Below are 18,868 nucleotides of genomic sequence, written 5' to 3'. Positions count from 1 at the left end.
ATAATCCATTAAAGATAAAAATTCATAAAAAACATGAAATGAGGTGATCTCAGAAAAAAAATAATATTGAGAATTTAGTTTCCATCTCATTTTTAAGATATTTCACATGCATATTAGTAAAAAGAATTATAAAAGTAAACCTTCATGCTTTTACATAATGAGCTTATAACTAGAGTTGTGGTATTATATCCTCTTAGTAAGATTATAATGTGACTGCAGGATTAACAAACAGCAAAATCTGGATTGTGAGAAAGAAGTACTTTCCAGACATAAATCTTTAACAATAACAAGGCAAGTTGAGAAAGACCGGTGAAGTAAATTGATTTTTTTTTCAGAATCATTCCCTCTTGTGGATCCAGCAAAAGTGTCCATTGAAACACCATGTATCTGTTTCAGCCTTTGTTAGGTTTTCAGTCTCAAATTTTTTCCAGCTTCTCCTCATGAAAAGGCTTTTCTGGCTGTAGGCTGACTGCTTCATTTGTAGCAGCTGTAAGCTTTAGCCAGATAGCTACAGAAAGAATGCTTTTTACTGCTCCTTTAAACATACAAACACACCTCCCTCCTTATTTCATCTTTATGATGTTTTTGGGTTGGCCTGAGGCATTTCAACAATAACCAAAATGAGAACAGCAGGTAAGAAAGTCAATTCAACATTGTTTAAGCAATCACATACAATTTTAAACCAGGACAAAAATCCTTCATTTTTATTTTAGTCTACACAGTAAAAAAAGGTGGGTTAGCTAAAAGAATGTTTAAAGAGAAGATGCAAGCAGATAAAATTCTGAAAACATTCTGTCGTGGAAGACCAACAGTTGTTAAAGGGATAAGTTGGTGCCTTTCAAATATAGTAATTTTCCCTTCTGAAGATTTTGGTTGGAGGTTTACAGAGAACACTCCAAAGAGCAGTAACATAAAAGACTGATGTACAAGACTTAAAACAACTCAAGCACATGATAATAGTGATAAAAAATTACAAGCACGAGATGACAGAGCTGAATTCTGTTATGGGCTCTGCATCTCTGGGAGGGCAGTAATGGGTGTGCCTGGATGTTGAACACAAAGGCTGTGCGGCAGCAGAGGTGAAAACAACAGCTACTATAAAACTTCGTAAGCACTTAGGCAGAGACAGCTGGTCCTTCAGGTGGAGTGAAGGGAATCCATACTAACAAAAGACTTCAGATTAAGAGGAAGAAGAGGGAAGCTCTCTATCCTGGGATTTTTCTGATCATAATACTAGGAATCTGGATCACTAACTGGCTGCATGACTTAATTAATCACTGACAAATGAAGAAGTCCAGTATTTTACAGGGTTTTTTTCTATTTTTTCAGTGAATAAGAAGCTAAAAATGCATTCAAAGGGCATCAAAACAGAAATGTGCTATTCAGAATGTTCCGTTACTGTAAATGTTGAAAATGTTGCAGATGGAATATATTAACACCATACATACAAGGCAAATACTAACACAAACTATGTAAACTATGTATCCAAAGAACACTGGTTTGAGTTAAGCCAAAACTGAATGATGACAAAATACCAAGATTATCCAGCTTCTTGGACAGGAGACGATCATGACCTCAGGTCCTAAGCTGACATTTTTGCTATACTTTCATAACTGTTGGCAAAAAAAGAATGGAGGAGCTGACTCTGGGAAACTTTTTTTTGGACTTCGAGATTTCTAATATATGAAGAATGTGTTTCATCAGATGAAATATAGCATATTTCTTTTGTTTTGAGCTTTGCAGATTTTAAATAAATCACGTTAATGGAAGAGCAGCTTTGCACGTCACATAGCTCTGGGCAATACTCAGTAATTTCTGAAGCACTTCACATACCTGAAACACCTGTGATAATATTTATTAGTTTCTGTGAGCTTTTGGAGTAATAAAGGAGCAAAAAACCCATGCAAAAAGCATTAGTTCACCTCCTACCCTAGGAAGATAAAACAGCAAATGCTGTTTATTGCACCTTGATAACTAATTTTTCATTATTATCTCATCGCCCAACATACACAGTGTTTTTCCTAATTCTTTTCCTTCTATGAGTTACTCACGTGTAAACTTTGAGAACAAAATCCTTCTCTTCTTTTATTTCAGAGATCGACTGAAGTACATCCATGATGCTCAATACTGCACAGCCATAGGGGCGGCGATAGTGTAAATGAGGGGGCCCCTTTTTTGAATCATTTAGCAACATGCGACCTAAAATTAAAAGGAATTTAAAATATTAGAGAGTCACATGGAGCCATTCTGTCCATTCTGTCCATTCTCCCTCTCGATATGCATACCTACAGCACATTTCAATGACAGCCTGTAACCTTCTCTATGCTTCCTGCTTTTTTCTCATATATTTTCAAATCCAGAGATCCACTGGAATCTACCTGACCCACTGGGCTACTTAGATTAAGACATATTGCCTCATTTAGGTAACAGAGCACTTTTGGGCAAAGTGAATAGTGTCATGTCTGCCCATTTTTCAATTAACTGAAAACCTGAAAAGCATAAAAGTGCACTACTCCACTGTTTAGAACAATACAACTGAAACTACTATGTGTTGTTAACATTTTAGACCTAAATATTTGAAGCAAGTTAACACAAGTAAAATATTTACTTCCTAGCTTCCCAGTGAAAGTACATACGTTCATAGTTTAGAAACATTTAACTCCCCGCTACTGTCTAATTACATGCTTTTTAACTAGAGCTTTTTTCTATCCAATACCTTCCACCTAAAAGAGATTCTAGCAATTTAATTCACAAACCAGAAATCATACAGTCAGTTCACTGAAGCAAGCTGTTGGGCTAAAACTTCATCTAGCTTTCCACGAACTACTTCAAACAATAGAAATGCAAGACACAATCTAATTCAACTTCAATCATAACATCTTTCCAGTCTTGCTACTGTAAATCTCATAAAGAAGAAATTAAGCCTAGCCTGGCCTACAAATAATTAGAGAAACTCACTCTACAAAGAGTGACTAGCAAGTGATTAGCAAGGAAGGGCTTGCTTTGGTGCCAGCAGGTAGAAAGAACATCTCAGAGGTGTGACAGCTCCCCTGCTCTTGTGTTTTATGGGCATCTCCCTAAACTCAAATGTGGGTTCTTAGAAGTACCACACACTCCTACAGTGCAAAACAGATTTTTATACTTGTCTAACTTGTCTAATCTGATGTACTAGATAGGAATAGGAACCCTCAATGTGGTGCTTAATCAAGTATTTTGTTTCAGACTGAGGGAAAAATACAAATCACTGTTAAACAGTCATCAGTAACTTTCTAGCACTTAGCTATACATGGTCTGAATGCTAATCTCAGCAGACAGGCATGGTCTATGACAAGGGTTTTCAAACTGGTTAAGTCATTTTAATGTCAGTTAAGCAAAATGTACATTTAAAGTTAGTGTAGAAGTATGGTTAAGCATATATATTTCAAGTAATAAATCATACTGTACCTATTCGAATTACATGGGCAACTATGTACAAATCTCTCTTCATATCCTTGCTGCTGAGATCCTAAAAGATTGGAAAAAAGATGTATACACACTAAAAAAAACAACACAGTGCACTTCCCAAATACATGACTGCAAAACTCCAACAAACAGAAAGGACTACACAGTATTACTCTTCGTTCATTAAGCTACTCCACCTTTAACATCCAAAAAGAAGGTTTTAAGCTCAGTTACTGCTTACTGTTCACTCCTTCCCTTACACTGCAGCAATGGACATCACCTTACATAATTTCAAATTTTTTTTGGTTGCTTGTACAAAGTGCAAACACAGTGTGTTTGAAAAACAGCTCTAGGGCTTTATATATGATTTGACAAACAACTTGAGACAATAGCTATGTCTTAACGTTTCTTCACTTTTCTTTTTTCCTTGTCAGTTGAAGAAAGATATCCCTCCCAGTGGTAACAAGTCCCTTCTAAAAGGCACACTTGTGTGGGCAGAACAACATTGGTGGATTTTCTCGTGTGCAAAGGCAGTCTGGCCTGTTAATACTTTTTTTTTAAATACAGTGCAAAAATTGTCTGGAAAAATCTCAATAACACACATTAAGATAAAATCTTCTATTTTGCTTTTTGAAAAACCCACAAATTAAAACCAGTGTAACAGGAAATAATGTAACTGTTTATAAAGGGGGAAAATGTTGAACTGAGGACATCTGTCATTCCTAGTTTGCACCAATTTAATAAATTAAAAATCATATTTCTCTGGAAGCTAAAACATGAAATTCAATTTGCACAGCAAATTTCTTTACGGTGTGACTTGAGAAACCAAATCTCAGCAACTAAGATTGTGATGGCAAAGTACACAAACACTGAACTTCAGATTATAGTGACATGTAGTGCAATAAATCTGGGCACAGTGACTTAGAACTAGACAGAAATAAAATTTATTCTAAGGAGAAGTTTCAGTCCCTTTCAAATAGCATTATATTGCTAAATTACAGGAGGCAAGTAATAAATTTATGGCTGTCTCCTTACTCCATTCAAAAGGAGCTCTGTACTTCCCTGGACAGCATATGCAGTGAGTTGCCAGCCTGCTGTTTGGAATGCTTACCAGCTAGCAGATCACGTCCCTCTGAAGCCAAAGAATTAAGCTATATAAATCTTTCTTAACATTTTCCCTTAAGTCTTATTTTGCTGCTGCATGAATAAGGGAACATACTTTCTAGGCTTTCTTCATCACCTAACATACCAGTGTAGCATATGGTAGGCTTTATCTTGCACGTCTGGGAGAAACTGAAGTTCCTCAGTAAGAAGGGCTTTGACACAGTTTTAGTCTCAGTAATGCCTGACAATGCATTTCAAAAAGCAAAAAAACAGTGGAGGTAGTGCTTCATGCTCTGGAAAGTAACAGATTTTAAAAAAAAATATCTGTGATTTGACAGCAGGAATTTTATAATATTATCAGATTACCAGTTCTAATTAACAGCAATTTAAGAACTGTTTTTTCAAAGGGCAGCTATCAAAACACAGAAAACTGTAGGGCATGCTCATATTGATGGGTTCACACTTCAGTTGCTTTTCAATTTCACAAAAAATACACTGTATCACAGTCAAAAGACAAAAAATGTGGGCCCAGATGGCCTTGTATTTCATGTTGTACAGCAGAGGCGTTTTACCAAGGGAGAAATTCTTACTACAACATGGACCAAACAATCAAATCCACTAACCCCTGTAGGGAAGTCTTGACATAGTTTCTTAGTGCATATGACTTAGGACCCAAAAAAGGACAAACTACATTTACTACTTGCTTGGGTGAAATATAAATAAATAAATTTTCAGAAAGGTATTTTTAAAACTGAATCCACAGGGGGTTTATTTCCCACATCCTTCTAAGCTTCCTAAGTGATACTGGCTGATTAACAAAATAATTTTATAATAATTCTAACTGCATGACTTTTTAGAAAATCACAGCTAATTTTTCCCCCCCATATTACGTTTGGCAGAGAGTTACACTGTAATTTCGCTTACAATGCTGTTTTTTATAAAAGGTCTAATCATATGTTAAAAAACACCACCCCCACAACTGTGGTATCAAGGATACCTGACTACCACCAATCACTTGTTTAAACAGCTTTACCAAGTTCGGTTCCCAACCTCATAGGCCACAGAGAACGATGTATTTAACAAAACCAGCAAGCTTATACTGTGTAGTTATGTTTTGATTCAGACACAGGAATGTTTCTAAAGCATGCACAGGCTGAGGTTTGCTTGAGTGACCCTTCATCTTCAGAGCACACAGTTTCTCACCTTTGGCAGCAGATATGACAGCAAATCTAAAAGCAAAACCTAGAGTAATTTTGGTATCTTACACATGGAGACAGATGAGCCCCTAGAAGCAACAGAGCTAGCAGAGAAAGACAGGAATACCTTGAATTGATTAAGATATGGGGCTCCTTGCCTCTAGGAAAGATTAGAGTTTTAGAAGGTGTGGGGGTGGGGGCAAGGAAATAAATAGATTTAAAGTCAAAAACGAACTTGGGAACAAACCTGAAAGTCATAGAACTATCTTATTTTGGAAGCATTTAGTAATTAAGAACTTATGGTAAGATAGAACCACTGCAGACAAAATTGATATTCAAAAAGCCACTATTTGTTTCTCCTTTGCTACATACTTTGGAAAGTTCTTTGAATAAATGAATGAGAAATATTGTATCACAAATGTGCAATTTTTTTCACAAATTTTCCCAGTTATTATAATTTCTGTTATGAAGAGTATACATTCTACCACAATACACTCGGCTCTTCTATTCAGATGGAGTCAGAACTGAGCATCCTTACATATGCCCAGACAAGCTCTGTTCCTCCTGTTTCACCGTAAGAGGTGAAATTCAGTTACCTTCTGAAAGGGAAGGGACTGGTGCTGGGAGCCATGCCTATTTCAGTGTCCAGCCCTGCTTGATCTTAGAGGGTTTCATAACCAGAAGTAAAGCTTATACCAAAACTGTCTGCCATCTTTTTTCTTCAGTGGAGGCAAAAATACTTCTGTCAAAGAGCTTCTAGCATGTGCACTAGCTAAAGGTGAGTCACGATGGAAGGTGTTTATCACACTTGGGATCTGAAATTCCATACAGTTACTCTGTGATGAGCTGTTAAGTTTCAGTGGCTCTAGATTTCCATATTCATTCTGAGAAGTGACAGATAAAATCATGGTCTGACACATGATTCTGAGGCAATTTTTAACAGAACTTAAGTGCAGAATCGATATTAAAGCCTGAGCATTTTTAAACTAGTGTTCTAGTATTCAAAATCCTAGAACAAGAAGGCAGATAGGTGAGAGATGTGTCTGAAGAACTGAAGGGAAGTAAATCTTAGCTGGCCATTCCACTCCCAACTGAGGTATCATCTGGCAGGGGTCACAGATGGCTACTACCACTCCTGTCTTTCTGGCACATTGTATGTGCATTGAAAATGTAAAGTTTCAAGCTATAAGCAGGGACAAATGCACTTAAAAGCAAATACTTCAGAATATTTGCTTAGCCACAAAAACAATTCCGAAGTACTTCCACTTTCTTATTTTACTATTTAGTTACAACCATAAAACTTAGAAACAGCTTCCATTCTGTTCAATATAGTGGAAGAAAAGAATTGTAGGGTTTTTTTCCATCAGGTTGACTATTTCTACAATCATACCGTAAGGGAAGAAGAAAAGGAAGAGACACGTACTGTGAAAAGCGCACACATCCGATCTGTCTTCTCCGGATTCCTGGGGCCTCCATTCTTGTTTAACCTCACCATAAACCTCTCACTAAAAAGCAAACAATATTGAAAGAAATGAATAAGAGTTTTGTGTACACAGTTCCAACATAAACATACAGGTAGATATGTTAATTTAAACCAAAATGCACTACGTTTTATATTTTTTTGCTCCCAAAACATATGAAAGAGTGTTCATTGATCTAGATAAAGTTACATGGAATAGCTCAGAAGACTTTTAATAGCAAGTACTCTGCATGTGAACACATCATGTTGATGAACATTCATGATGCAAGAACATTAAAATAATGTGAATATATGAAGGACAGGATTTGAACACATTACAGTTACCTCAGTCGAAGGCCAAGACAAACACTGCCTTTGGTAAAATAGAGTTCATTAAATTCCCCTCAACACTCAAAGTAACAAGAATGCCAAGTAAGCATCTCCTACAATGTACGCTATTTATAGAATATATTTACTAATTCAAACACATTGAGATTCAACTGACAGAACCAGCAAGAACAGTGTGTATAGCCAGACTGCAAAGTTACTAATCCTTACTATGGATGATAGCCCATTGTTTCTTAAGACACAGAATTTATGTACACAAATAAATTTGATGAGTAATTTATTCACTACATGTGCGACAACACCCGAAGTATTGACCAGAATTTTCTTCCTACAGATTCACAGAAATAAAGCAAGACCACATCATTAAACCTCCAGTTACATTCCCATTGTATCACAGATCCTGTCAATTGTATCCAGGATGACTGTATCAACTCCAGTAACCTTCATTCGACTAAATCACATTTTCCAGTGTATTATCCATTGCTTTGGCCTGAAAAATATGAGAATGCAGAGGACACAACTTCCTTTGGTAGCTTGCTCCAAAAGGCTTATTCACTGCCTGCCATTAAAAGCATGAAAAAACCCCACATCAGTTTGGAAATGTCTGCTTTCAGTGCTTAGCCAATACTTTTTTGTTATGCTTTCTTCTGCAAGTTATGCATGCCCTATAGAAAAGCTAATTTCTTACAGGGTAGTGGTACCAGTCATTAATTATATTATGTAATTAAACATATATCCAAATAAATAAGCAATTTAATGCTGTTAAGAAATTAAAGAAAAAGTGCTGGAATTGTTTTATAGAACTTACTGGTATTTTAAGGCCATTTAATGAACGGTTCTAAAAATACAAGTTTGTAACACTAGTTACAAAGTCACAAAGTACAAAACACTGGCTAAGAGTATTTTCAAATTCTGGGATAAAAACACAGGAAATAGATGCTAATAACCAATATTACAGAGGCAGATGATGGCAACAGATAAACTAAGTCAAGGTCAAAAATAGACAAAATGTAACAATAGGCCTCTCCCTCCATATGAAAGGTCTCTCTTACCCTACTATCCTGTCTCCAACAATGCCCAGTAGTAGATACTTAGGGAAACAATGGAAGAATAAAGAAAGCATACAGCAATATTCTGCTGATGTGTATCAGCTTACATCAAAGTGAAGCTCAAGAATAGAAACAAGATCTTTGAATGTAATAGTTCTGGGTATATTGAACCTAGGAAAGTATTTGGGCTGTCATGCTAAAAAAATTCTCACCAGCCATTTGCAGAATTACTATTAGAGAGTGAACTTTATTGTAATTTATGCGTATGTACCATAAAAATGGATATATATGCATTATGTAACATAATTTAATAATTAAAACTCATTAAAGTGAAGTCACCTCCATTGCTCTCAACAATAACGTGACATATTACATTTTAAATCTCCAATAAGTTGTCTATTTTTGAACTTCCAACCAAGCTTTTTCTTTGAGAAATTATTTCAGCATGAACAAGCATTTCATTTTCATAACTGAAGTTGAATACAATCCTGTGTGCCAGAGAAACCTGGGCAGGCTGTCCCTCTGACAATGGCAATGAAGAGACTGAAAGGTCTTTAAGGCAAGACAGTCTATTTATATTCGATTCATTACCAGAAGTTGTATTGCTTAGTCTGCTTTCAAAACATCCAAGGAGGGATATTCTGGAGGCTCATTTGATAGCCACTTTCAAGGTTTTACTCCATTAGCAAGTGGAAATCTTTTAAAATTTGCAATTCACCTTTTTATTGCTACAGCCACGGAGAAAATGTGGTTCCTGTCCCCATGTTCCAGCACTTTTCAAGAAATGAAGCAGACCACCATCTTTTTCACCTGCCTATTCATCAGTTGTTCTCCTATTCCAACAAACTTTCAGTATCAACCTTTAAATTCCTTTATTTAATTTCCATTCCTCCCTTGAGTCCTCTTCAGCTTGTGTCACTTAAATAATTAAGGGGACTTCAAGGCAACAGCAGCATTTGAGAACTGTGGAACATGAAGAGGAACTTTGTCAAAGGAGAGACCCACTGACAGGACAAGGAGAATGAAAGATCAGCAGTGCTAATAAGCAAGCTTAAAAGAAAATCCACCTCAAATTCTTCCACCTTTCCTTGCAGGTCATTTCTTCTGAAGAGTTTTGTTTCTCAACACCACATTTTGTCTAATCTTTGGTATTACTGTTCAAGAACAGTTCACAGACACTAGTCTAAATATGTGGCACTAACCAGTGCCAATAACATTAGTATATCCTGGAATGGGACTTGAACCTTTTTATACTATTGACCCATATTATGAACTAGTTAGTCAGATGTTCCCAGTTTTGCAACTGCAAATTTATTTCTGTGTCAAAGGAAACCAGGAAGAATAACCTTGTTTTCAATGATCTGAGGATCCACTGCCTTCAGCTATAATTATAGCTCCTTTTTTAGACAAAGATACACACACTTAGGGTCAAGAAACTTAATTTCTTATTCTGGGAGCTACTTCCTTTGAAAGAGTTCAGTCTTCAGTGTCTGTTCCTCAAGCTTATTTTCTGCAAAAAGACAAGAGTATGCATAGAATCTAGCCAACATTAAAGTCCAGTTTAGTAAAATCAAAATATCAAATCCAAGTAAACTCCACATGGAAATAATTGCCCATGTTTGTATCCATTAAGCATTACTCTTACTATAATTTAATATGCTCTAATTGCTTAAAGAAAACAGACACATGGTACTCTGGTAAAAAAAACCCAAACACCTCAAATAAATCATAAGGAAATTATAAAAATCCTGTAGTTATAATTGCCAAATAAGTGGTGGAAATTAGGTATGGGGAAGTATGAGTATTTGATCCAATCTGACTGCTTGATAAAATTATTGTCAAAAATAAAAATATTCTTTTTCAGCTATTTTGAAAAAGCACCAAAACCAGTTCTCTCGTGCAGAAAATTAGGTAAGAAATGCACCAAAACAGAGAAAATAATTAACATTTTTACCTTGTTAAGTTCAGACCTAAGATGTGCCACATCAGTAACAGCATTTTAAACAACAGCTTATTTATTCCTTTTGCTCCTACATGCTATAAGCAATCTTCAATTATTCTAACTGCAAGATCTCCTCCTGTGCTAACTCACATCCTAGTGAAACCACCTCTTGTGCAGCAATAAGTCAGGTTTTACAATCACTTGCATGATTAGTAATTGCTAAAGCCACTCAAACATAAGAAACATTGCTCTGATATGCCAAGTCAAATAGTTTCTTGTTCTTCTACTTGAAAGAAAAATAATGAAGGCAGTGTCTCCCTTCTTGGCTTCCTTTAACTGTCTGAAAAGCAGGACCAGACTGAACTGACAGCTGTTTCTGCAAAAAGGAAGGAAGCAGTCAGTGGTTTGGGACATTACATTTTCAGCATGAAGGAAGGGGCAAACAGGGACAAAATTTACTGTTGGGTGAGCATGAGACGCAGTATGCCTGTGGGGAGTTTTTGTCGTGGAGGCAGTTTGTTTGTGGGGCTTTTTTTCTGCACAACATGCAAAGATGACAACAAAAGGCCTGGCAAAGAGCTTGGAATAGTTTAGTGAGCTCCCTTGTATTAACTCATTGGTGGGTTTAATTAGTGTGGGGTTGTGAGGCAAAAATCCTGACTGTGTATGAATTTATGTACAACTTTAATAGATGCATAGTGCCAAAGCACTGGCAGCCTGTAGAGAGACTGAAGACAAATTTTCCTTTTGAACTGGAAACTGATGATAAAGAGCATAATCTTAAAAAAAAAAATTCTTTAACAATATATGAGAGATTGGTTTTCTGAAGCAGAGACAGTGACACATTAGGGCATCAACCCCCTTAAGCAGAAAGCTCACATCTTGTACCTTTCCTTTGCCTTAAATAATGGTTTGGTAGTTATTTTCCCCAGAAAAAAAATGCCTCCTTCACCCTCTCCATTCCAATATGCCACTAAAAGGGAAAGGGTAGAAAACTGTTCCCTCACTTTTCTTATTTTCCTTAGTGCTTATTTTCAGAAAACTGGGGGAAACCCCAGCATTTTTACCAACACCTCCGACCTTTCTTTAAAGCTGTATTTCACTGGGTTTTCAAAATCTAACATTTGACTGATCCCTTATTTAAAATATATATGTATTGGTCCCACAACAAATGTACCAGTGCACAGTGAAAAAGGTCATATGGTAGCAGAAAATATAGTAACTTGTATTTTAGTCCTTGACATTCTTTCACTGTCTTCCCAGGTCTTTTTCTCACTCTTCTAGTATGACGTAAATCCCTACCTGCATTCAATAGAAGTTCAGGAACAACAGCCTGAAATGCTGTCACAGCAGGCAGCAGGAATAGGTACATACAAAGACCTGCACAACCAGCACAGTTTACCTCCTTTCATCATACTCAGTCCTACCTTTTAAGAAATGTTGACAAGCAGGATATTATTTAATTTTTCACAAAAAAAATAAAGAAATCTCTTCTAGTCTCTGAATCAATGCTAATATGCCTGACAAGAATTCTAGAATAAAATTTGAGTTGGCATATGAATATCATAAGCATTTTAAAGTCTTACTGTAAAAGCACCATTTTTTGTCCCAGATAAACCTCAAGAACAAACTATCCACACTGCAAGCCCCAGGCAGCCAGGATAGACCTCAGGATGAGCTAGTAATTCTCTGTGACAACAGTAACCTTGCCAACATTTGCCTTCAAAATACTGCAGTCTTGCTGTGCACACCACATTATAGGCCGTTTACTTAATCAATACCAAGAGATACTGCATTTTTTTTACCACTGTGTGTACAAACTCTTCAAGGACAGTATTGTTTACCAAGTGAATGTAATAATGTAAGGAATTACTGGTATATGAAAACTATTTTTTCTTAAAGCTGGAAAAAAAAAAAAAAAGAAGCAGCAAAAGTACTTGTTTCAAAACATTCCTAAGTTAGCACAGAAACACCAAGAAAGAGATTCCTGGGGTTTGAGGAGGAGATAACTGAACTACAGTTTGTACAAGCTAATACTTGCAGGAATTAACTTGGGAGTCTGGATCAGGGCAGAAATACACTGAAACAGCTCAGCAGAGGTTACCTAAACCCCTAGTGAAGCAGAATTAGCTCGTTTCTCAGGAAAGCAATTATTGCTCTCCAATTGCTTATGTGGTGGCAGAGGAAAAAACCCTGGCTGAACTGCCCCAGCTTTCCATTTGTGCTGCATCCTGCAATACAGTTATCAACAGCAACACAAGGCTTCTCATATTTGCTTGTACAGCTTTGAATAAGATTAGAGAAAACAGAGGATTTTCTTTCCACTTAATTTGAAACTTTTGTCAAAATCTTTCTTATGTTTATCAACTGCAAGCACATGACTATGCTCAGTAACCATAATGGTGACTACAGGACAGCATCGTATCCTGATGCCTTTGAGAACACTCTGTAGACACTTTCTAAAAAGGAAACAAGTTTCCCATCAGGGTTTCTTAACTTTATTTAAACCAGATGGTCTCATATTGATGAAGAAAGTCTGAACGTATATTGACATTTCAGTTATTTCCCACTGTGAGAAATACTGGATTGATTTTTGTCTTGAAAGACAATTTAGGCAATAAAGGGTTTCTACTGAAGTACAACTGTACATGACACATACATAAGGCCATGAAGAAATAGAAAAGTAAAGTTATGCTCATACAGTAAATATTGGCTGCTCCTAAGAGCTGAAGTCCCTTGTAGGGAAAGCAGAACTCTCGAGATGATTAACAATTTGTTTACAGTCCATTTAGGAGTATTCTTGGTAAAAAGCTTTTCAAGTTTATTTTATGTTAATAATTTTTACCTTTTAGAGTTGCTAATTTTTGCTCATTCTCTTGAAAAAAACAAAAAAGTCCTTATAGCTGCTGCAAGACTGAGATAGCAATAATATCTCCCAGTTCCTTGCAGAAAGAGTCTTCAGTTCTCAGTTTAAGTCAAAGCACACCTGCAGAACGATACGGTGCCTGAGAGGAACTGCATTCCCATTTATAATGTAAACCAACAGCATGTTCTAGATCCCATGGTGCAGCAGGATCTCAGCAATCCGTCATTGACAGTGGTCACTCCTGAACCCCTAAGAGGAAGATCACCTCTGCTGAACTTTCAGTTTGCATATTGTCTGTGCAATGATTCATGAACTAAACAAAATCTTCCTTTTCAGGCAAGTGCTCACAATGTGTGGGTTTTCTCCCCCACTTCTTTTTTTTTTTTTTTTTTTTTTTTTAAGGTGAGGAGGGAAGCAGGGGAAATGTCCTTTCATGAGCTGCCTTATCCAGCAGATCTGCAGTAATCCCTGTTCCAAAAACAAGTGAGGAAAAGTACACTGCTTTGGTTTATGGAGTGTATTTTATAAAGACATCTTAGAGAAAAGAACACCAAATCTGAGGGAAATGAATTTGGCTCTGAGAAAATAGCTCCCAGCAACACAGTTTGCTTCCCAGCAAATTCAGGCTTAATGCTCATGAATTATTAAGTTACCACATAGGCTGGAAGCCCTGGGGGAGGATTACAGAGCTTACAGTAAGACTGTTACTGCAAACACTGGGTTGCTATAGAAACAAAAAATAGTGAAAATAACTACCTGTCATTTCTCTCTGCCACATTCAAAGACAATGTTAAAAACATTCCCACAGCTTGCAGGAGCAATGTAGCTAAGCACCAATTACATTCTCCTCAGGGTCTGCCACACTCAAACATCTGACACTGTCATTAGTATTTTTTTGTTGTTTGCATCATGAAAGATACATATTTGTGTTCCTGAAAGGAATCCTCTCCATTAGCTAGAAAAAGTTTCTACTTCCAAAAAAAGAAATCTTTGTCCCTGCCAGTGATTGTGATTTTAGCTAAAGAAAGCCAAAACAACCCTGCCAGGTGGTACATGTAAAATGCTTTACCACAACTGTAGGGAAGACTTCTAACTTTGGATCACACGTATTTTATAGGATAAGTCATCTATCTCCATCTCTAACCTGGAAGAGTTAATGGTTCTGAGGCCTGATACAGAAGTTCCCTCATTTAATCCTTGCTCTACAAACCACATATCCCTGTTCCTTGGCTTTACACATGACAATCTCAGCCAGAGACACAGAAGTGGGTTTTGACAGTGAATTTTGCAACAGAAAAGAGCTCAAGTACGAAGAGTAGTATTAATCACACTGGGCCTTCCTACAGACAGAAAATTACTTGTAATTGCTTTCTCTGCGCTATGTAGTTCATCTAAACATTTTAAGTGTGCACCCTGCCAGTTGAAAAAGCAAAATCTCTTCTAGCTGTGTGTGTTCATGATATATTTTTGTTCTTTCTGAGCAGCAAAAGGACAACTTTGAATACCTGCAACTAATTGATTTCTTCCTGCTAACAACTAAAAAAATCAATAAAGCCCCATAGAAAAATCTATCAATATGTTACATCTGATCCTCAACCTGAAAAAAACCCAACTTGTTGGTGAAGGAAGGTGGTGCTGGTGAGAGACATAAGACTGATTTTTGTAAAAGCTCCTGCTTTATAGTAGCTTCGTATTAGTGATTTTCTAGGAAAGAATTAACATCTCTAATAAAACCACTTACCTTTCTACAGCAACTTTCATAAATAAATTCAGAAAGTAATAGTTTCTTTGAAATATATATTAACAGGAAAGAGGATAAATAGGAAAACCTAGCAAATGCAGATTTGAGTGAGATCTAGGATCTAGTCAGCTGAAGCAAATGGCACAGGAAATGAAAAGGTGTTACTCCTTCTCTACCCTTTGTTAAACATCTACACACACACAAAAAACCCAAACCGTTATAAAATACTTGTAGGTTATATCTGCTTCCAGTGATGCACTTTTATTTTCTAGAAGTCATATATTATATCCCAAAGGCTTTTTGTCCCCTGCTGTGCATGTGCAGAATTCAGAGACCCACGTATTTTCCATGTTAACTAAAGTGACCAGCACAAGGGCACTGCTGTGGATAGCAATATTCCTTCATGTCTGCCTAGTGGATGACATTTTTAAAGAAGTTCATCTTGAGCAGGATCGAGAACTGACATCCTCCATGTTACTATTGCTATGAATTATATATTGCTATGGGTTATCAATTGACTGCAAGGCCAGTCAGAAAAACACTTTCCTTGAAATACTAAAAAAACAATAAACTGAAGTATAGGAGGAAGTGACAGCAGATGAGCCATCCCAACAGATCAGATTGCTAGCAAAGAGGTAAATATTAGAAAGTTGTGGGGGTTTTTTTCATGACTAAGCATGAAGAACCTCATTAGTTGGTAGGACTAATCCCTAGAAAAATTATCTGTATATTAAAGAAATAATTCTTAATGATACAAAGTTATTTTTTCTCCGTAGATAGATCATTAAACTAAACAAGTAAATGAGGTAACTTTTGTATTTTAAAACAACTGTGAGAAGGCTGCTATTAAAAACATAACAAATTGAAACTTTAGCATGTAATTGCACAATAAAAGTAAAATGTAATTTTCTGCTTCCTAACATAGCAATAAGCAATAGTAGAACATGATAATATTTTAAAGTAATTAACAGGGGATAAACACACACACATTGTCACAGCACTCCCAGAGCTAATAGCTAAAGATAAAAGCAATGTAGAAAAAGGGATCCTAAGGTCAGTTCCGTGCTCTGGGAGAGAATGCAGACTTTTTTTTGCCACAGCTTTTAATGTAGATCTTTCCACATAAGCTAACTTCAGTGTACTGATCCTGCCTAGCAGAGCTTTGATAGGACTCCAACCCCTACTCAGAGAAAACTTGTAGAAAGTTTGCTATGGCTTTTTCAGAATTTTTGCTTAGTGTTTAAAATCAAAGTTCCAGACGATGATAATTGTCTACATTTGGAAGCGTTACAAGAAAATTATTCAAGAAGACATGTATAAATGTGATGTAATTTTAGCTACACTATTCTTGCTAGCATTTTTGAGCAGCTGATACACATGTCTATTGACAGTTTAAAAATCAAGAAAATATGACTAAATGACAATGGGAACCATGGAGCTAGCTGTCATCAATAAATACACCAGGAGATGAAGGATTTCTGTCAAATTTCTCAAGGTTACCTTCAGCAAATTGCTATACTGAATTGTATTCTGACATCTGAACTAGGAATACTGTGTCAGAGAGAACTCCTACTCTAGAAAAAGTGAAAAACAACTCCCTAAAAATTCATCATTTCTAAATACAGTGTTTCAAAGTGGTGGATTTTATTCTACTCTAAACACTATCACAAACATTTCCTTTTCACAGCCCACCTCCCAGAAGGCTGTACTGTGCCCCCTGGCAGTTCAACACTAGCCATGAGAAGTAATGGAAGTTCAGAGATACTAAAATAGGGCAGGACTGTGCAATCAAGTAGTAGCTGAGAAAATCCTGCCTTTTCTAACACACAGGCACACTGGTCAAACCAAAACCAGTTTGATAGTGCAGTGGAAGTTAATCTATTGGTTACAAGGCCAAGGAGACAATACATTTAAAATCATGATCATGTTGTTCTCTACTATTTTCACACCTTTCATATCTTAAACGGTGCTAAGACAGAAAATGTGAGAAAGATTATACTACTCACATTCTCCCCAACATCCACCCACAAATTCTGAACATTTCCATGAAAATCATCTTTCCTCACACCTATTAGCAGTAGCACTAAAGAGCAAGGTTGTATTTTCTCTTATTTTGCCAATTGCTTTTCACTTTTAACACAGAAATAGATGTTTCAAAATTAGCTGATTTCTAGGACTGAAATGAAAATTGGCAGCTGGGTAGAAGAACTGCTCCTACAGAAGTAGTATTTTAAAATCACTGCAGGTCTCAGTTTCCCCACTTTTCTGCACGTGTTTTACCTAGCCATCTGCTGAGAAAGAATGGAATACAATTTTATCCTTCAGTGAGAAGGAAAAGAACATGAAAAGGCATTTCCAAACACAATGAGAGGCTGTAGAAAGGGCTAGATGTTAACCTTGTTAACACTCCATGTACTCTGAGGTAAGAATCAAAGAAGCAAGAGGGAAGCAAGAGGAAAGCACGAGGAAATGAAGCAGCTTCATGAACTTCTGAAGACTTTTTTTTTTTAAAGGAACAAGGACTTTCTCTGCTATGCACCTAACCATTAAGGTTGATTTGCACTAGAAAAGCTATGAGCAGTTATAAATTGACCATTGAAGGATAAAGTCTTGTTTCAGAGCAGACAAATGCTTCTCCACCCTGCATCTTATTGTCCTAGGTAAAGAGGAGTAGTGTGAAATCTGGAATTCTCAGGTAGAATCTTTGGGGGGAAAGTATTCTGCCAACATATCTTTTGCTAATTGCAATCTCAAATCAAGATCAGTTTCCATCATGATGCTACTAGGAAACTACCAGCTGCTCTAAGATAGTAGAGAAGAATCCTATCTAACAGATTAATTTTAAGAGCAGATGGGATTATTATAATAATTCCATTTTGTCTGCTATATAATACAGACCACACACCATGTATGTTAATATACAACTTTGGGTTTGTTTGTTTTAAAGAGGGAGAGGGAGGGGCCAAGGCAAATGTTGGCCTTATAAAAATACGTATTTTGTTACTCCTCTTTTTTTTTAATTCCATACCTTCTCATGGGTTTTTGTATGAGCATTTGCTGTCTCTAATATTAGAGTGCAAATGCTTATGATTTGTTTCAGGACATCAACCTACAGTGTAAAATACTTAAGTATACTCTGGTAGTACACGGTAGAAATACTAAATTTGGGACAGGCACCTTATGTTACAGCAAGTATCTCTTGGTAGCAAATCATGCCCTGCCCCCATATGTGAAAGCTTGTGCTTTTTATTTCCAGTTCACATCCACATCCATCAGTTATGTAGTAAGGAAACAAAAAATCATAATAACATGGTATACGCTCATTGTGTAATTATTACAGTTATACAGCATAAAGTCACTTAGAAAAAGCCCAAAGACACAATTTAGTATAAAGTAAAAGCCAAAGGTGTGAAATGCTAAAAACTACCTAGAGTATTACTACACTCTTACTGTGCCTTTTCTACATTCCTTATCGCAGTGCTTCACACTCCCACAATTGGCTCTCATGAATTATTTTAATTCCATTAGGCTTGTTTTCTTTCTCTTCCCCCTTAACAAACAAGTATTTTATTGTCCAAATCAAATTGCTTTAAGTGATAATCAGAGGAAGACGTTCTACTAATTCCATCTGGATGCTTCTCTTACACTGACAACCAGGAGAAACAATAAAGACCTGAGGAAAAAAAATAATAAATTTAACTTAAGAGTAAATTATTGAAGGA

At 36.5% G+C, this 18,868-nt stretch overlaps 1 protein-coding gene across 10 annotated transcripts in view; it reads right to left on the bottom strand.

The window, feature by feature from the left end:
- The window catches only part of DOCK3 (dedicator of cytokinesis 3), a 180,485-nt gene that overhangs the window by 87,744 nt on the left and 73,873 nt on the right, over nt 1-18,868 (bottom strand). For all 10 annotated transcript variants that reach the window (XM_051627123.1, XM_051627129.1, XM_051627124.1 and 7 more), the window contains exons 10-12: nt 7,165-7,246; nt 3,445-3,505; nt 2,052-2,199 (exon numbers count right to left, since the gene is read on the bottom strand). In XM_051627123.1, coding sequence (XP_051483083.1) covers nt 2,052-2,199; nt 3,445-3,505; nt 7,165-7,246 — 291 coding nt within the window. The remainder of the gene's footprint in view (nt 1-2,051; nt 2,200-3,444; nt 3,506-7,164; nt 7,247-18,868) is intronic.

This window comes from Apus apus, chromosome 9 (assembly GCF_020740795.1).
Source record: "Apus apus isolate bApuApu2 chromosome 9, bApuApu2.pri.cur, whole genome shotgun sequence".
In the NCBI taxonomy this organism is placed as follows: domain Eukaryota; kingdom Metazoa; phylum Chordata; class Aves; order Apodiformes; family Apodidae; genus Apus; species Apus apus.
The sequence above is the reverse complement of the archived record's forward strand: the minus strand, read 5'-3'. Positions and strand labels throughout refer to the sequence as shown.